General features: G+C 43.1%; 1 protein-coding gene across 1 annotated transcript in view; it reads right to left on the bottom strand.

The window, feature by feature from the left end:
- USH2A (usherin) overlaps positions 1 to 16,782 on the bottom strand; it is a 1,018,338-nt gene that overhangs the window by 751,728 nt on the left and 249,828 nt on the right. The window contains exons 18-19 of the mRNA XM_040347840.1: positions 15,339 to 15,593; positions 6,231 to 6,400 (exon numbers count right to left, since the gene is read on the bottom strand). Coding sequence (XP_040203774.1) covers positions 6,231 to 6,400; positions 15,339 to 15,593 — 425 coding nt within the window. The remainder of the gene's footprint in view (positions 1 to 6,230; positions 6,401 to 15,338; positions 15,594 to 16,782) is intronic.

Below are 16,782 nucleotides of genomic sequence, written 5' to 3'. Positions count from 1 at the left end.
GTGCTGCGCGTTCCCACTGGTCCCTACTGTCTTCTGGGACCATTGTGTGTCCCAGAAGACAGTAGAGGGGGCAGAGAAGGCGCCGAAAGGGGCGTAGATACCCACGGGTGGCTCGGGTATCTATGCCTGGAAGTGGGAGCAGAATACCTGTATTAGACAGATATCTGCTTCCCTCTCCCCCCTGAAAGGTGGCAAATGTGATTTAATAAACTTGTGTCTTTTTTCAACCTCACCTACTATGTAACGCGGCCCGCACCCCAGTGTGAAAGGGCTCTTAGGCTTGTATTTGCGGCTACTGCGTTGCAGTGCGATTTCACACATTTATGTGCATTTGCAAGCATTTCTGCACATTTAATGGGTGGAAAAATTTTACTTGCTATAAATTTTTCACAGCAGTGCACTGTAATAGTAAAAACTATGCTCATAGGATAACATGGATTCTGCATTATATGCAATCAGAAATGCATAAAACTGCATTCAACTGCATCTGGTGTGCATGGGCCCTTCACATAAATTTTTAAGTTAGGGTTAGTGTAGGGTTACAAAAAGGGCTAGAGGTATACAGTGTGGGTTAGTATTAGAGATGCTTAGTATAAAGCCTCGTACACATGATCGGATTTTCCGACAACAAATGTGTGATGGCAGGATTTTGTCGCAAAATCAGACCAGTTGTACGCTCCATCGGACAATTGTTGTAAGATTTTCTGACAGCAAATGTTTTATAGCATGGCGCTAAAGAGCTGAAAAACCATGTAGTTTCCACGCAGTTTCGTATTTGTTCGCTGAGAAAGTTATGGCAGTATGCATACCAAGTTGACGGCCAACGCCAATTCCACGGATTTGTCTGATGCAAATACGATTGTGTGTACGAGGCTTTAGGGTTACAAGGAATATTAGTGTGAGGGTTATAAGGAAGGTTAATGTGAGAGGAAGCTTAGGGTTAAGAATTACTCGGAGGCCTCGTACACAGAACCATTTTCCTCGACAGAATCCATCAAGAAACTTGGTGGCAGAGCTTTTTTGCAGAGGAAAACGGCCGTGTGTATGCTTTTCATCGAGAAAACTGTCGAGGAACTCGACGAGGGAAAAAGAGAACAAGTTCTCTTTTTCCTCGACGGGAGTCTCAATTTCCTCGTCGTGTTCCTCGTCGGACTGGTTTTCGACGAGAAACACGTTTGTGTGTATGCTTAGAAACCCACGCATGTTCAGAATAAACTATGAGACGGGAGCGCACCTTCGGTAAAAGTAGCGTTTGTAATGGAGATAGCACATTCATCACGCTGTAACAGACTGAAAAGTGCAAATTGTCTCTTACCAAACTTTTACTTAACACGCAGTAACATGAGATTAGCAAAAGCAGCCCCAAGGGTTGTGCCAGTGGAATCGAACTTCCCCTGCCGTCGTATGTGTTGTACGTCACCGCGTTTGAGAACGAGGAGATTTGGTCTTGACAGTGTGTACGCAAAGCAAGCTTGTCAAGTTTCTCCTTTACGACGAGTTCCTCGGTCGTGTGTACGAGGCTTTAGAGCTGGAAGCTTTTCTTCCAAATCTATCCTTTGCAAAAAGTTTGTCTGTATGTATTATTTGAAAAGCTGTTTTTCTTTTCAGCAGCACTCACTGATCCTCCAGCCATAAAACCATATTCTTCAGCCGATAATCTGGCCTAAAATCGTCTTTTCTGTCTTTGATCCGGCGCTGCTTTCACCTTTACTCTCTGTCAAGATACACTGTCCTTTAATCTTTCTTCACCCCTTATACTTCTAGATGGTAATCATGAATAGATTCGGGTTTCTCCTATTTTTTTCTTGTATGTCAAAATTCACTGTATGTACTTGTTAAGATGATTATCTGGGCATCCTTTTTATTAAAGAGATATTAAACCCAAAAGCACATTTTTATTATTTTGGGGCTTACCCATTCTTAGATGTGATGGCTTTCTTTCCTTTATTTGAACCTGGTGACCCAGCCAATAAGTTAGTTGTTTTTACAAGAGAGCAAGCTCACCTGCAAATGTTGCAGTTAGAGGATTGAAAAAAAAAAACACACACACTGACAGAGGTGATTACAATGATTGGGAGTTTGGCTTTAATTTGTTGTTGTATCTAAATCTGCTAGTCCATCTACCACTCCCTCCCCCCAGATTAAAATTGCTGTGGTCGAAGGCTAGTTTCACATCTAGGCGCTTTCGGTTGATGTGGTTTTCCGATGCGTTTTGCTGTTCTTTTTATTTATTTATTTTGAACATGCAATTTTTATGCATTTTGCGTTTTTTTTAAAGTGGTTGTATAGTCAAAAAAATCACTTTTATTTATGCATGTCAAAATTTTAAATCGTTTGCCCTTAGGTTTTTTTTTTTTACCTCTGTCATTCTGAAGTTATGGCTGCAATAAGTAGTGCGGACGTGTACCGCGCATGTGCCGGATCCCTGTCCATTTCGGCAAGCTGAGCCTCTGCCGGATAAATTCTTTCTTTATGTCGGGGCTGCGTCATTTCCTCATGTAGACGTCAGCCCCGACATCCCGCGATGGTTTGTGCATGTTGGTTATCACGTGACCTACACGTCACAGATGACAGGAACATAGAAGCTTCCTGGTGTACGCTGTGAATGTCTTTTCTTCGTTACCGTAGTAACCGGAAACGAAGAAGAGGCTTGAATATAGCCCGCGCGGGACTACACAGGCTAGAAGAAACTGTGGGCGGAAATACAGATTGAATTAAACGAGGAAGACCACAACAGAGATGGCGCGGACTTACCAGACGATTTACACTTTACACAATCACCAGTTACACAGTAAGACAAATAATGTAGATAAAACCATAGCGTTCAATCGATGTATAACTATATGGTGTTTAAAAACATATAAATTGTTATGATAGTACCGGAGGGTATACAACCGTTTTAAACAAACTGCAAATAACCGGTTGTTAAAGCGGGGTTCCGGGCAGGATTTTTTTTTTTGCAAGCTAAAAGTAATCACATTAAATAGTCCCTAAAACATATTAATAGCTCCCCAATCGTTCCAGAAATCATTGCAAACACTTGCCTTATATCCTCCAGCTCATGTTGTGGCCGTATCCATCATATGTGTGGGCATGTAAAGCCCAGTTTTTTTTTCTTCCTGGTTTTTAGGGAGAGGTGCATGCTGGGCAGTTTTTAGGCACAGTAATGCCCAGAGATTTCTGGGAGATCAGTGTCATCCTTTCCCAGGAGGCAATGGGGTCTTAGGACAGGAAGTTGAACCACCTAGGACTAAGAAGTAGGCAGATTACAAAATCTGCCTAGTAACAGCCAGATAGAAGTGATTAAAACTATTTTTTTTTACATTAAAGGCAAGCTTTTAATAGAAAGTAAATTTTTAGGGTGGAAATCCACTTCAAGGAGTGGGCAGCTGGCGTGTCCTTAACATGAGTCAACAGCTGTGGGTAAAAGGAAGAATACAATTTGCGCTAGGTGAATAAAGGAAAATAAATATAAAACTAGTGAAAGGTTCTGCTGCTAAACACAAAGCAAAAAACAAATGTGGCTAAAAAATGTGTAGCGCTAAAAAAAGTCACTTTTTTTGCACTGCGCATGCACGAAACGGCAACCTGTGTACTGACACGAACGGAGCTTCTTTTGTATACATCCTTGCAAGGAATTTGTCTGTAACTCTACATAGAGAGTTTTTTACCTGCCATTGTGCATTTTACAATAAATTTTATAACGTCTGCACTATTGGAAACCTTCTCTCTTTTTTCCTATACCATTTGGCTTCACTAAATTTTCAAAATCTGGATCACGATTGCTTCTCTTGTGTTGGAACACCTGTCACTGGAGCACTGACCATCGCTACAGAGGGGATAGATAAAGGATCATTCCTGGAGGACTCCACAGGACACTATTTACGATCATCTGTATCTCTGCAGAGCCTGTATTGACCCCCCTGAGAAGGGCGGTCACTGGCTAGCTGGTAAGCCTCCCCTTACATTCACTGGTGGTGGGTCTTCACATATTTTGGAATAACATTGGAGTAACACAGGATTACATCTTTCTCACGGGAATATTTCCCATATGAACTTCATTCACCTTTATTGGACACTATTTTTGTTATAATTATTTTTGAATCATGAGTCAACAGCTGTCAGCGGGTTTCCCTGCTGTCAACTGAATGTAAAAAAAGAATCTACAGGGATTTGGGGGGCTTCCAGATTCCAATAAACCCCCACCCGCAGAACCCCAACAACCCTGGACATCAATATGGGGACAAGGTGTTTTGGGGGGCAAAGCCCCCCTGCCCATAGCACCCCCATGTTGAGGGAATGTGGCCTGGTATGGTGCAGGAGGGGAGGGGACACTCACTCGTCCCTTCCCTTTCCTGACCTACTAGGTTGCATGTTCGGATAAGGTTCTAATATGGATTTTGGAGGGACCCAATGCCATTATTTAAGAAAAAAACCTGAAGGGTCTGGTATGCATTTTCGGTGGACCCCATGCCATTTTTTGATGAGAATTCAGTCCAGAACTACACAGGAGAATCTTGTCAATGATCTTAAGGCAGCTGGGACCATAGTCACCAAGAAAACAATTGTTAACACACTACGCTGTAAAGGACTGAAATCCTGCAGCACCCACAAGGTCTCCCTGCTCAAGAAAACACATGTACAGGCCGTCAGAAGTTTGCTAATGAACATCTGAATGATTCAGAGGAGAACTGGGTGAAAGTGTTGCGGTCAGATAAAACCAAAATCAAGCTCTTGGCATCAATTCAATTTGTCATGTTTGGAGCAGGAGGAGGAATGCTGCCTATGATCCCAAGAACGCCATCCCCACCATCAACCATGGAGGTGGGAAGATTATGCTTTGGGGGTGTATTTCTGCTAAGGGGACTGGACAACTTTACTGCATCAAAGGGAAGATGGATGGGGCCATGTGCCGTCAAATCTTGGGTGAGAACCTCCTTCCCTCAGAAGGGTCATAGATGGGCATTCCAGCACGACAATGACCCAAAACACACAGCCAAGGCAACAAAGGAGTGGCTCAAAAAGAAGCACATTAAGCTCCTCGAGTGGCCTAGCCAGTCTCCAGACTTTAATCCCATAGAAAATATGTGGAGGGATCTGAAGGTTCGAGTCACCAAATGTCAGCCTCAAAACCTTAAAGACTTGGGAAGGATCTGCAAAGAGGGAACAAAATCCCACCTGAGATGTGTGCAAACGTGGTGGCCAACTACAAGAAACGTCTGACCTCTGTGATTGCTAACAAGGGTTTTGCCACCAAGTACTAAGTCAGATTTTGCGAAGGGGTCAAATACGTATTTCACTCATTAAAATGCAAATCAATTTCTAACTTTTTTGAAATGTGTTTTTCAGATTTTTCTGTCTCTCACTGTTAAAATAAACCTACTATTAAAATTATAGACTGATCACTTCTTTGTCAGTGGGCAAATGTACAAAATCAGCAGGGGATTAAATAAATTTTTCCCTCACTGTATATATACCTTAATACTGCTTTAACTTTTGTTTTTAGCACCAATTTGTAAAATGTATAGTCAGACAGAGAATGTAATGGTAATTCATAATAATAATGTGAGATGAAGCAAGGGTCAAGTCCCGGGGAAAAACGTGTGGGAACTCTCACCCAAGATCCACTCCCCCACCAAAAAATAAATAAAAAATTATTCGCTCATATGCATAATTACTAAACCGCATGTTTTTTTTTTAAGATTCACTGTACCTTAGTAATTATTTATGTTACTGGCCGCTTCCTGTATTTGGATTCATCTGGGAGCAAATTCTTTCTAAATCCCGCGATAACTCGCGGCAGACCTCTGCAATGTCTCCTGGGAACAATGACAAAAGCTCCCAGGAGACATTGCAGCATCGAGGAAGTGACGGAATTCCCGCACACTACCTGATGAATCCATATACAGGAAGCGGCCAGTAACATAAAGGATTACTAAGGTTCGCCTGCCCCTGACAGTGACTCAAGCTGGGCATCGCCGCTTAGTGAAGGATTGGCTCGGGCGGCTCGGCTGCTCTTGGCTGCTCCTGCAAAGGGAACTGAGTTCCTGCTGTGAAAAAAGTGCAGGAACTCCGTTCCCACACGTTCCCGCAGCCCTGAGATGAAGGAACACGGCAAAATCTGCTCTATCTTCAGCCCAAACTGTGATCTTATTGTTCAATATGTCAGGACTGACCTCTTTGTTTTGTATAATGTAGAACTTTTCTCATTGCAGTAAACATGGTCTTACCTCTGATGAAGCTCTTCCCACATCTAATGCATCCACCAGGTTGGACAGCAGGTTAACTGTATAGCCGGTGACTTCCCCTCTGGTTACATCATTAGAAGGTCTCTCCCATGATACGTTTATAGAGTGTGATGACAGGGGAACCACAGTGGGGGGTGCCATGAAAATAGGCTCTGTAAATACAATGCTTCAGTAAGTAAAAAACAAACTCAAAAATGTCATATAATGTAAGACTTTTAAAAGAATTTATAACACCAGCATAGACAGAGATCTGACCTGATCACAGATCTCCAACGTATCAGCTGATCTGTCAGAACAGTCTGTTAATTTTGTTTTTCAAATCTCTGTTAATGTAATTTAAAGTACAACTCCAGCATAAAAAGGATAAAAATAAATAGCCCATTATACAGAAGAGAAAAAAACAGCAGCTTTTGTTAGAACATTCACTTTCAATCCAAATATCTACCCAGTATTTCCACTTTTTGTCACAAGATGCCCTCAGCCTGGTGGCCAGCGTTATTGAACCCACTTTCTCTGAGCCCAGAGTGTCCCAGTCCCACCACAGCCTGTGACTGGATAGTGATGGGAGAAGCAGCATAGTGATACGCTCATCCCTCTGTCACTCTCCTTTCTCCTATTAGCATGCCTCTTGTCAGCACATGAACTGATTGACTTATTTTGCTGCTTCTTCCTCTCACACTCCAGCTCTGCTGTACAAGGACTGAAAAAGGCTGGTACATGGTTGCATCCAGATACATACACTGCTTGCAATAAAAAAGCAGGGGTCCTGGTGACATCAGGCGCTTGCTGACGAAACATGTTGTGAGGGATTTCTGGGACATGTCACTTCCGCCATTTCGAACGTAGGTGGAATGCAAACCAGCGTTTCCACTTTCATTTTAATGCCAAAATTGCTCTATTGAAATGTAATTGCATCTTTTATCCTTTTTCAATAAATTAAAATTTACTACTCCATGAGAGGTTCTTCTTCTCTCTTCCTCTCTATATGTGAACCATATGTAGACTTTGTTTAAATGTACATGTAGCGCCTGGTTACTTCTAGGTACTGGTGCTAAGTAAAATTTAGAGGGGGTCAGAGAATTAATTAGCTCTGACCCAACTGATTTGTTCAAATTTGGGTCTCTGTCTCAGCATGGCTGAATGTGGGCTCATTCTGTCGCTTCTGGGGTGCTGAACCCTGGGACGACAGGTGGCAGCAGTGGAGTTGAGGTTTGGGTGCTTTTTCCCAGCAGCCTATCACAAGGGTTTTTTCCTCGCTGTGCATGCTGGGGGAGGGTATTTATGAGACAGACGCCATTGGTCTGGGTTCTTCTTCGAGTGCGGCACCCACCTTCAGGGTGACTGCATCAGGGCGCCCCGGCGAAATGGCCTTCCAGGCTGGATTGCGCTTGCCACGCGTTGGTCCGGAACATTTAAAGCTGTGGCTGGGCCCCAGTAATCGACTGGGTCCCCAATCCTGAGAAGATCCCAAGCGTGTTCCCAGTGAGAGGAAGCTATTCGGTGGGGAGTCCATCTGAGGAGAGCCAAGAGGTTGGCGATCCAATAGGGTCTCGACAAACCACCGGGGATCAAGGTAACCGGGTACTGAGAGGTTGGACGTTGGTCACCTATCAGTCGGTAAACTGCAAACTACCTGAAGGAGATCCAGGCCAACGTCTTTTAAGGAGAGTTATCTCCGCTATTTCAATCCTAAGGAGGGTCTGTGGCAGAGACTTTTCCTCTAAGTTCCGAGTGATACTCTGGCTGACAGGTTAGTGAGAGAGGCCTGTCCAGGTACGCTATACCCACTCCGGCTGGAGTGGCGAAGACTAAGTGTCGTTGGAAGCAGGACTGTTTCCCTATAATTACGCCTGAATCTGCTATTTCTCCTTCTGCTTCATCTCTACTCTTCACCTCAAGTTTTATTGTTTTTACCCGGCTTGGGAATAAAGAGCACAGAAAAAGACACCTGTCGTGGACATTCCATTACTGCTATATGCACCATACACCCCTAGACTGCGGAGGAGCCATGAGGTAACATGCCACCCAAAACAAACCAGCAGCTCCTTCGGGGGTAGTGCTACATACAGGAGCGCCGCATTGTTGTCTTACCTCCCTGTGCATTTGGGTTCCTGGACGGATATGAATGGATATGAGTGCAGTACTTTGATCTCAGAGCCTATTAAAAAAGCCTGCCAGTTAAGAATTAATAGAGCGCTGTTTAAAGTGGTTGTAAACCCTTTACAACCACTTTAACCTACAGGTAAGCCTAGATTAATGCCGAGTACACACGATCGGTTAAACCAATGAGAATGGTCTGATGGACCGTTTTCATTGGTCAAAACCGATCGTGTGTGGGCGCCATTGGTTATTTAACCATCGGTTAAAAAAAGCTAACTTGTTTTAAATTTAACCGATGGATTCCTAACCGATAGGACCATAACCGATCGTTAGTAGGCACGACCATCGGTTAAAAATCCACGCATGCTCAAAATCAAGTCGACGCATGCTTGGAAGCATTGAACTTCGTTTTTTCAGCACGTCGTTGTGTTTTACGTCACCGCCTTCTGACACGATCGTTTTGTAGGCGCGACGGACCATCAGTATGCTTCATCGGCTAACCGATGAAAACGGTCTATCGGTCCGTTCTCATCGGATGGACTGATCGTGTGTACGCGGCATTAGCCTTACCTGTAGGTGTTTGAAAAATCTCTTAAACCTCCACTGTTTAGGAGATATTTATCACAGCGTCGTTGTCTAAGGCGCATGTGCCGTAGACAACGGCACAGGCGCAATTCAGCAGCGGCAATCATGCAGTTCGTAAAGAAGGCCATGCTGTGACTGATGGCTCCCTCGCGCATTGCGCAGGAGTGACGTCTTCACACTGCTCCGGTCAATCACAGCGCCGGAGCCGCGATACCCGGAAGTAACCCCTGGGAAAGATGTTGACCGCCCCAATTGGTGTACGAGGATGGCTGCGGGGGCTTCGATCGGAGGGGAGTATTACATAATGAGCTAGTATGCTATGCATACTAGCTCATTATGCCTTTGTCTTGCAGTTTTTTTTTACTTTACTTCCTCTTTAACTTTCTGTAATGGGGGTTATGAGGTTCTGATAAATGAGCTGCATATCCATATTTTGGTGCAGGAGGATGCACAATTATACACTTGGGCCCGGATTCAGATACATTTATGTATCTATCGGCGGGTGTAACATATCACAGATACATTACGCCGCCGTAACTTAGGGCGCAAGTTCCGTATTCAGAAAGAACTTGCGCCCTAAGTTATGGCGGCGTAGTGTAAATGTGTCGGCGTAAGCCCGCCTAATTCAAATGTGGATGATGTGGGCGTGTTTTATTAAAATTACTTGTGACCCCACGTATTTGACGTTTTTTACGAACGGCGCATGCGCCGTCCGTGAACGTTTCCAAGTGCGCATGCTCCAAATTACGCCGCAAACTGTCAATGCTTTCGACGTGAACGTAACTTACGTACAGAAATTAAAGTGATGAGCGCAAAATGAAACACTAAAAGTGAACAGTATGACAGTAAATACTGATAAAATTACAATCTATGATGTGAAATCAAGTGAATTATGTAAAATCACAACCAAACACTAAAAAGTGAAAAGTGTAAAAGTTCTGCGGTGCAGCAAAATAAAGTCCAAAAGGTAAGATAAGTGCATCAACTGATTCACAAGCCCCAGCCCATGGATAACAATGCAACAATCTGGATGGATCTTCACAGGGATTGAGCTCACAGAGCGCTTACCTCCCAAAAGCAGAAAATGCGCCTGGACGAATTCCTCAAGCCACTGGAATGGAGTCTGGGGCGTCCTCTGTATGTGGAAGCAATCCAGGTCCTAACATGATGGAATCAGCTCACCACGACAACCATGAGTATTAACATGAATGGAGTAAAGAAATGGAAACTCTCATCGTGAAATATGTAAAAACTCAAATGGTGAAGATCCATCCAGATTGTTGCATTGTTATCCATGGGCAGGAGCTTGTGAATCAGTTGATGCACTTATCTTACCTTTTGGACTTTATTTTGCTGCACCGCAGAACTTTTACACTTTTCACTTTTTAGTGATTGGTTGTGATTTTACATAATTCACTTGATTCCACATCATAGATTGTAATTTTATCAGTATTTACTGTCATACTGTTCACTTTTAGTGTTTCATTTTGCGCTCATCACTTTAATTTCTATACCTTTGTTTTGTTGTTAGCACATATTAGATTTGAGCAGCATTTTGTTTTGTACACCAGTCATTAATTTTATTCGCTGTTGGCTAGCGCTTTAGTTCATTTTTATTTTTGTAACTTACGTACAGCCCTATTCGCGAACGACTTACACAAACGATGCAAAATACGACGCTGTTCGGTCGTTTCCGACGTCCATACCTAACATGACTTACCCCCTGCTTTATGAGGGGTAACTTTACGCCGGAAAAAGCCTTACGTAAACAATGTAAAAAAATGCGCCGGGCGGACGTACGTTTCAGAATCCGCGTATCTACCTAATTTGCATATTCCTCGCGTAAATCTACGGTAGCGCCACCTAGCGGCCAGCGTAAATATGCAGCCTAAGATACGACGGTGTAAGAGACTTGCGCCGGTCGGATCTTAGGGAAATCTATGCATAACTGATTCTACGAATCAGTCGCATAGATACGACCCCGCACACTCAGAGTTACGACGGCGTATCCGGAGGCACTTTTGCTTGGATTTATATTTTGGACTTTTCCGTATTTGCATAATATTATGGACATTATTTATGGTTATGTATGTTGAATGGTGAGAGAATTGCACATTCACATTTTTGGGTGAAAAAGAATGCACATATACATTTTGCGAAAGTAAAAAGAATAAAAAACATCAAAAGCACTGAAGTCCAGAAAATCAATGAAGACAATAAGCTGATGGCAAGATGGATATAAAAGCCAAAACAGTTCCACAAGAATCCGTCAATAGAATATGTGTATGGAAAGGAACCAATGAGATCCTAATAGTAGCGGTTAAATCAGTAGGGTATAACATAGGTTTTGCCATGCTGCTCCATCAACCAGCAGGAATACTGACAAATGAAAATACAAGAATAAAAGGGAGAGCGCACCGGCCCTAGTGTGACACCGTTTATTTAAAAAGATAGACCATGTGGTCTCATAGGAGCACTTTTATGAGACCACATGGTAGACCTGAAGAAGGAGGCCATGCCCTCTGAAACGTGTAGGCTTTTGGGGATCAAGTGCACGTGTCCTTGTGTGAAATCTCTCTGCTTTCCAGGATCCTCGCTGAGAGCAGGAGGCTCTCGTGCAGTTTGTCGATGGCTGCTTATGGACTATTCAGACAAAGGCCCGGATTCACAAAGCACTAACGCCGACGTATATCGGGCCCATCATTTGCATGGGGTCACGCCTCATTAGCATGGCTCACGCCCACTTCCACCTACTCTGGCTCACGCCGAGGAAACCCAGTGTATCTTTAGGAGCGAGTGCTTTGTGTATATTAGATACGCTACGCCCGCATAAATATGCACCGATGTATGTGAATCCGGGCCAATGACTGTCAGTTCGCTTTACATCCAGCTTGGATTTCTGAACTCAGGAGGGCACCCACAGCCTCTATGGATGTACGTGTTTTTATCAACACAAAGTGAATGTACTACATTCATTTGTCTATATCTTTTTTAATAAACTGTGTCATACTAGGGTCGTCTTTTATTCTTGTCAGATACATTTTTCTGCCACATTTGTTTTATTTTTTTATGTATCATAATTTTTGTATGATTTAAGTAGGAACACTATCTATGGGGAAGTGAGAGCATGAATAATAATTTACTTTATCTTGCTAAATCTAGTCTTATAACGAACAGCTCTCAACACAATACACATGTACAAGTGCATCTCAAAAAAAAATTCTTTCAGTAATTCAATTAAAAAAGTGAAACACATATATTATATAGATTCATTACACACAGAGTGATATGTTTCAAGTATTTCTTTCTTTTAATTTTGAAGTGGCTTACATTTTCTATGGCTTACATCTAGTGAAAACCCAAAATTCAGTATCCAGGAAAATTTGAATTGTGTAAAAAACTCATGTAGCCGGATTCAGTAAGACTTACGACGGCGTATCAGTAGATACGCCGTCGTAAGTCCGAATGCGCGCCGCCGTATCTTCGAGCGTATTCTCAAACTGAGATACGCTTCACTGTTTCTAAGATACGACCGGCGTAAGTCTCCTACGCCGTCGTATCTTATGTGCATATTTACGCTGGCCGCTAGGGGCATGTACGTGGATTTACGCGTCAAATATGCAAATGACCTAGATACGCCGATTCACGAACGTACTTGCGCCCGATACACTGTTTACAAAAGGCGTTTTTCCGGCGCAAAGATAAACCACCAAAAAGATGGCGCAGCCCATGCAAGGTATGGACGATGGAACAGCCGTCGTATTTTACGTTGTTTGCGTAAGCGTACGTGAATGGGGCTGGGCGTAGGTTATGTTCACGTTGAAAGCAATGAGTATTTGCGACGTGATTCTGAGCATGCGCGCGCATGTGCCGTACCAACGGCCCTCATTTACATGGGGTCACGGTTAATTTAAATGAAGCCCGCCCACTACATGCCTACTTTGAATTAGGCAGGGTTACGCCGGGCCATTTGCGCTACGCCGACGTAACTTAGGGAGCAAGTGCTTTGTGAATACAGTACTTGCCTCACTATGTTACGTCGGCGTAGTGCAAATGGGATGCGATACGCCGGCATAAAGATACGCCGCCATACGTGAATCTGGCTCATGGTGTCACACTCTAACTAGTTAATTAGTTCAAAACACATGCAAAGGTTTCTTGAACCTTTAAATGGTCTCTCAATCTGGTTTAGTAGGTTACACAACCATGGATAAAACTGCTGACTTGACAGTTGTCCAGAAAACAGTCATTGAAACCCTCCACAAGGAGGGTAAGCCACAAAAGGTCATTGCTAAAGAAGCTAGCTTTACACAGAGTGCTGTATCCAAGCATATTGATGGAGAGTTGAGTAGAAGGAAAAAGTGTGGTAGAAAAAGGTGCGCAAGCAACAGGGATCTATGTTGTGTTATAATGTGTTAGACATGTGTTAGATTGATGCCCAAAACAATGAACATTAATGCATGTGTGCTAATATACCACAATGGTGTGCCTAAATCATGTAAATCATGTAAAAATGATTACAGAGCTGCATTGGTTTGTGTGATTTATATCTGGTTATAGTTCTGTTGTAAATGGAAAGTAAACTTCCATGTAAACGCACAAATGGACAAAATGAAAATGTTTTCTAAAGTCGTTGCAAACCTAAAATTAAAAATTAACAAAACATATTCCTTTATAATGTTTACTGGCCTCCATCCAAAGCACCTAGTGTGATTCCCTCTGCTATCTGCATGAGTCACTACGGGCAGTATATGACAACACCAGAGAATCCCAGGGGACGCACTTGCCCCCCCTCTAGCACACAGCAGGTGATTGATCATCAGATGTGTATGTTTCCCTATGATCTGAGTAGAAGGGGGTGTCTCCGTTCCCTCCACTCAGGTCTCAGGTTATACTCAGCTCACCTCTCTGTGTTCTGCAGTGTGTGATATCAGATGCCAACCCTTTTCCTCTCCTGTGTAAAATGTGTGCTTTATGAGTCTTTGGAGGAGAGAGGGAAAACAGGTGTGACTTATATAGGAGGATTTGTTTCATCTCTGTGTATCGCTGAAAATATACCCAGGTTTCCATTATTAGCACAGAGACCGACATCTATAAGCACAGCTCCATGTACACTGACAACACAGACTCAGTCTAGGGATGTCTTGTTAGAATTTATTGCTGAAGAACTTGAACATGAGAGGGGTTCGGTGTCACAGGATACTGTGAAGCCGCGTACACACGATCAGTCCATCTTATGAGAACGGTCCGAAGGACCGTTGTCATCAGTGAACCGATGAAGGTGACTGATGGTCTGATGTGCCTACACACCATCAGTTAAAAACCGATTGTGTCAGAACGCGGTGACGTAAAACACGACGTGCAGAAAAAAACGAAGTTCAATGCTTCTAAGCATGCGTCGACTTGTTTCTGAGCATGAGCGGGTTTTTAACCGTTGCTTTTGCATACTAACCATCGGTTTTGACCTATCGGTTATCAGTCCATCGGTTACATTTTAAAGCAAGTTCTAAATTTTTAGGACGAAGGATAACTGACCGATGGGGCCCACACATGATCGGTTTGGACCGATGAAAAGGTCCTACAGTCCGTTTTCATCGGTTTTGACCGATCGTGTGTACGCGGCCTAAAATGTTAATATATTACAGTGCCAAATCAGGTCTTACTCCCAGTGTCCCAGGGGCCATCTGACACCCAGCATCCACAGGTAGAACTTCAGCGAGGGAGATAAAAGATCCTTCCCCAAAACTAAGACTTCAGACTTCCTCCTGCGAAAGTCCATTGGCAATCTCCTCCAGGCCTTTAGCCCAGCTCTTGTTGAGGCCCAGACTGTAATCTCTTGTCCCAGTACTTCTCTCCCTGAGAGGAACACTCTGGAAAGGCCCCCCAAACATTTATTATCTCCCCAGCCACCTTATGGATGCCTCCTTCTAGGGATTAGCTGGAGTATTATAAATATTCATATAAAAAAAAATTATAAATATTCATACTGGCCATATGACTTTTCCTGCCCAATATATTGGAAGCTTCTTCCAGAAGCAGGAAGAAGAAATCAAACACCCAGCATGGGGACCCTGACCAGACAAAAACAATCAACTGTTGCTCCACTGACTACAGTAAAGCCCAAAACTAAATTTAGCCTAGCAGCCTAACTAGAGGAGGGTGCTAGACCTGTGTATCACCAGAGTCTAGTCACTTCACTGGGTATATGTATGGGTTTAAAACCACTTTAATGTGGACATTCTAAGGTTAGCAGAGTTCTAATATTTCTTGGCAAAACACCAGCAGTTCACTGAATGCTTTTACTTTAGGTTGCCAATTCATATTGTCCTGTATTTTTACTACCTTTAAAAGGTATACCCCAAACTAATGCTCAAAACATTTGGGGAAAAAAAATAGAATTCTTACCAGACTCTTCTGTTTTAAGTGTTACCCATTCAGAGGCAGCACTGCCAGCCATGTTAGTGGTGACAAGACAAAACTCATATTCTTTGTTTGGCTCCAGGTTAGTGATTACGGCGCTGGTAACTGGTGGTTGCAACGCATTCTCATTTTCAGATTCCACCAATGGCTGAGGGTTCAGCCACCCACTGGCATGGAAGACACGCCTCTCCACAGTCTGGTGTATGCGCCTCATGTATAGTTCATGCCTTATTATAATGCCTATAGAAAAGATAGAAAAGTACATAAAAGAAAGTTAGTATAAACCGGAGATTACTCCAGAAACCTAAAAAAAATGGATAATAATAGCCCGAGCAAGGGAGACCAATATTGATAAAAAATAATTATTCTTTTATATACAAATAATAAAGCCAGAGAAAATCTCAATAAAAATTATAGTATAGTTGCGTAAAATGCGTCTTTAGCCTGCTGTCTGTATGGTCAATGGGTTTCACCTGATGGCTTCCTTAGGACCCAGACAAGAGAGTAGCAAGCTTCCAATAGGTGCAACAGCCAGGACATCTGCCCGAACGACGTCTAGGGTGGGCACAGGGGCACAATGGCAGGCAACCTCCACCAGGTTAAAATAGTAGCGGCCAGGCAAAGAAAATTTAAAGAATGAAAACTTTAGTAAGCATGTAAGAGTGGTGTGTTGAATGTCTGTCCAACCTCCACAAGGGTGTATTGTACCAAAACTAAAAGCAGTGGCATATGGCCAAAGTTTATTCAATAAGTGTATTCAATAAGGCAATCCGATTGCCTCTCGGGGGATCAGGAAGGATATTTTTCCCCTGCTGTAGCAAATTGGAGCATGCTCTGTTTTTCGCCTTCCTCTGGATCAACTGTGGGTATAGAATTGGGTATATGGGATTGTACAATATTTTATTTATTTTTTATGGTTGAGCTAGATGGACTTGTGTCTTTTTTCAACCTGACTAACTATGTAACTATATTAGAGAGGTTATCCATAACAGTGAATGGGGGGGAAACAAAAGCAATAGCTCAGATCCCAAACTGCAAAGCACCCGACAACTCATCCCAGGGACAGAAATCTCAGACTAAAGAGTATACTAAATAATTGTCCCCCTCCAAACAAAAGGTTCATAGCTGTAAGGTCTCACTATAATGAACTATGCATTTATAGAACTGAAAAGTATGATATAGGTGCGTGTGGCAGTATTATTACTTGCACCTGTAGCGCTCACCCCCGAAGGAGCCGCTGGTTGATTTTGGGATCGGCCTGCTAAGTTACCCTGGCAGTGTCTAGGGGTGTAGTTGTGAGAACAGCGACAGTGAGCGAAGGTCCAGACAGCCGATAAAAGGGTTTTCAATGCTTTATTGTCCAGGCCAAACACAGCCAACATCAACACGTATTGGGAAGGTCAAGGTTGATGAAGGAAAGAGAAGAGAA

The sequence above is a fragment of the Rana temporaria genome, chromosome 4 (assembly GCF_905171775.1).
Source record: "Rana temporaria chromosome 4, aRanTem1.1, whole genome shotgun sequence".
In the NCBI taxonomy this organism is placed as follows: domain Eukaryota; kingdom Metazoa; phylum Chordata; class Amphibia; order Anura; family Ranidae; genus Rana; species Rana temporaria.
The sequence above is the reverse complement of the archived record's forward strand: the minus strand, read 5'-3'. Positions and strand labels throughout refer to the sequence as shown.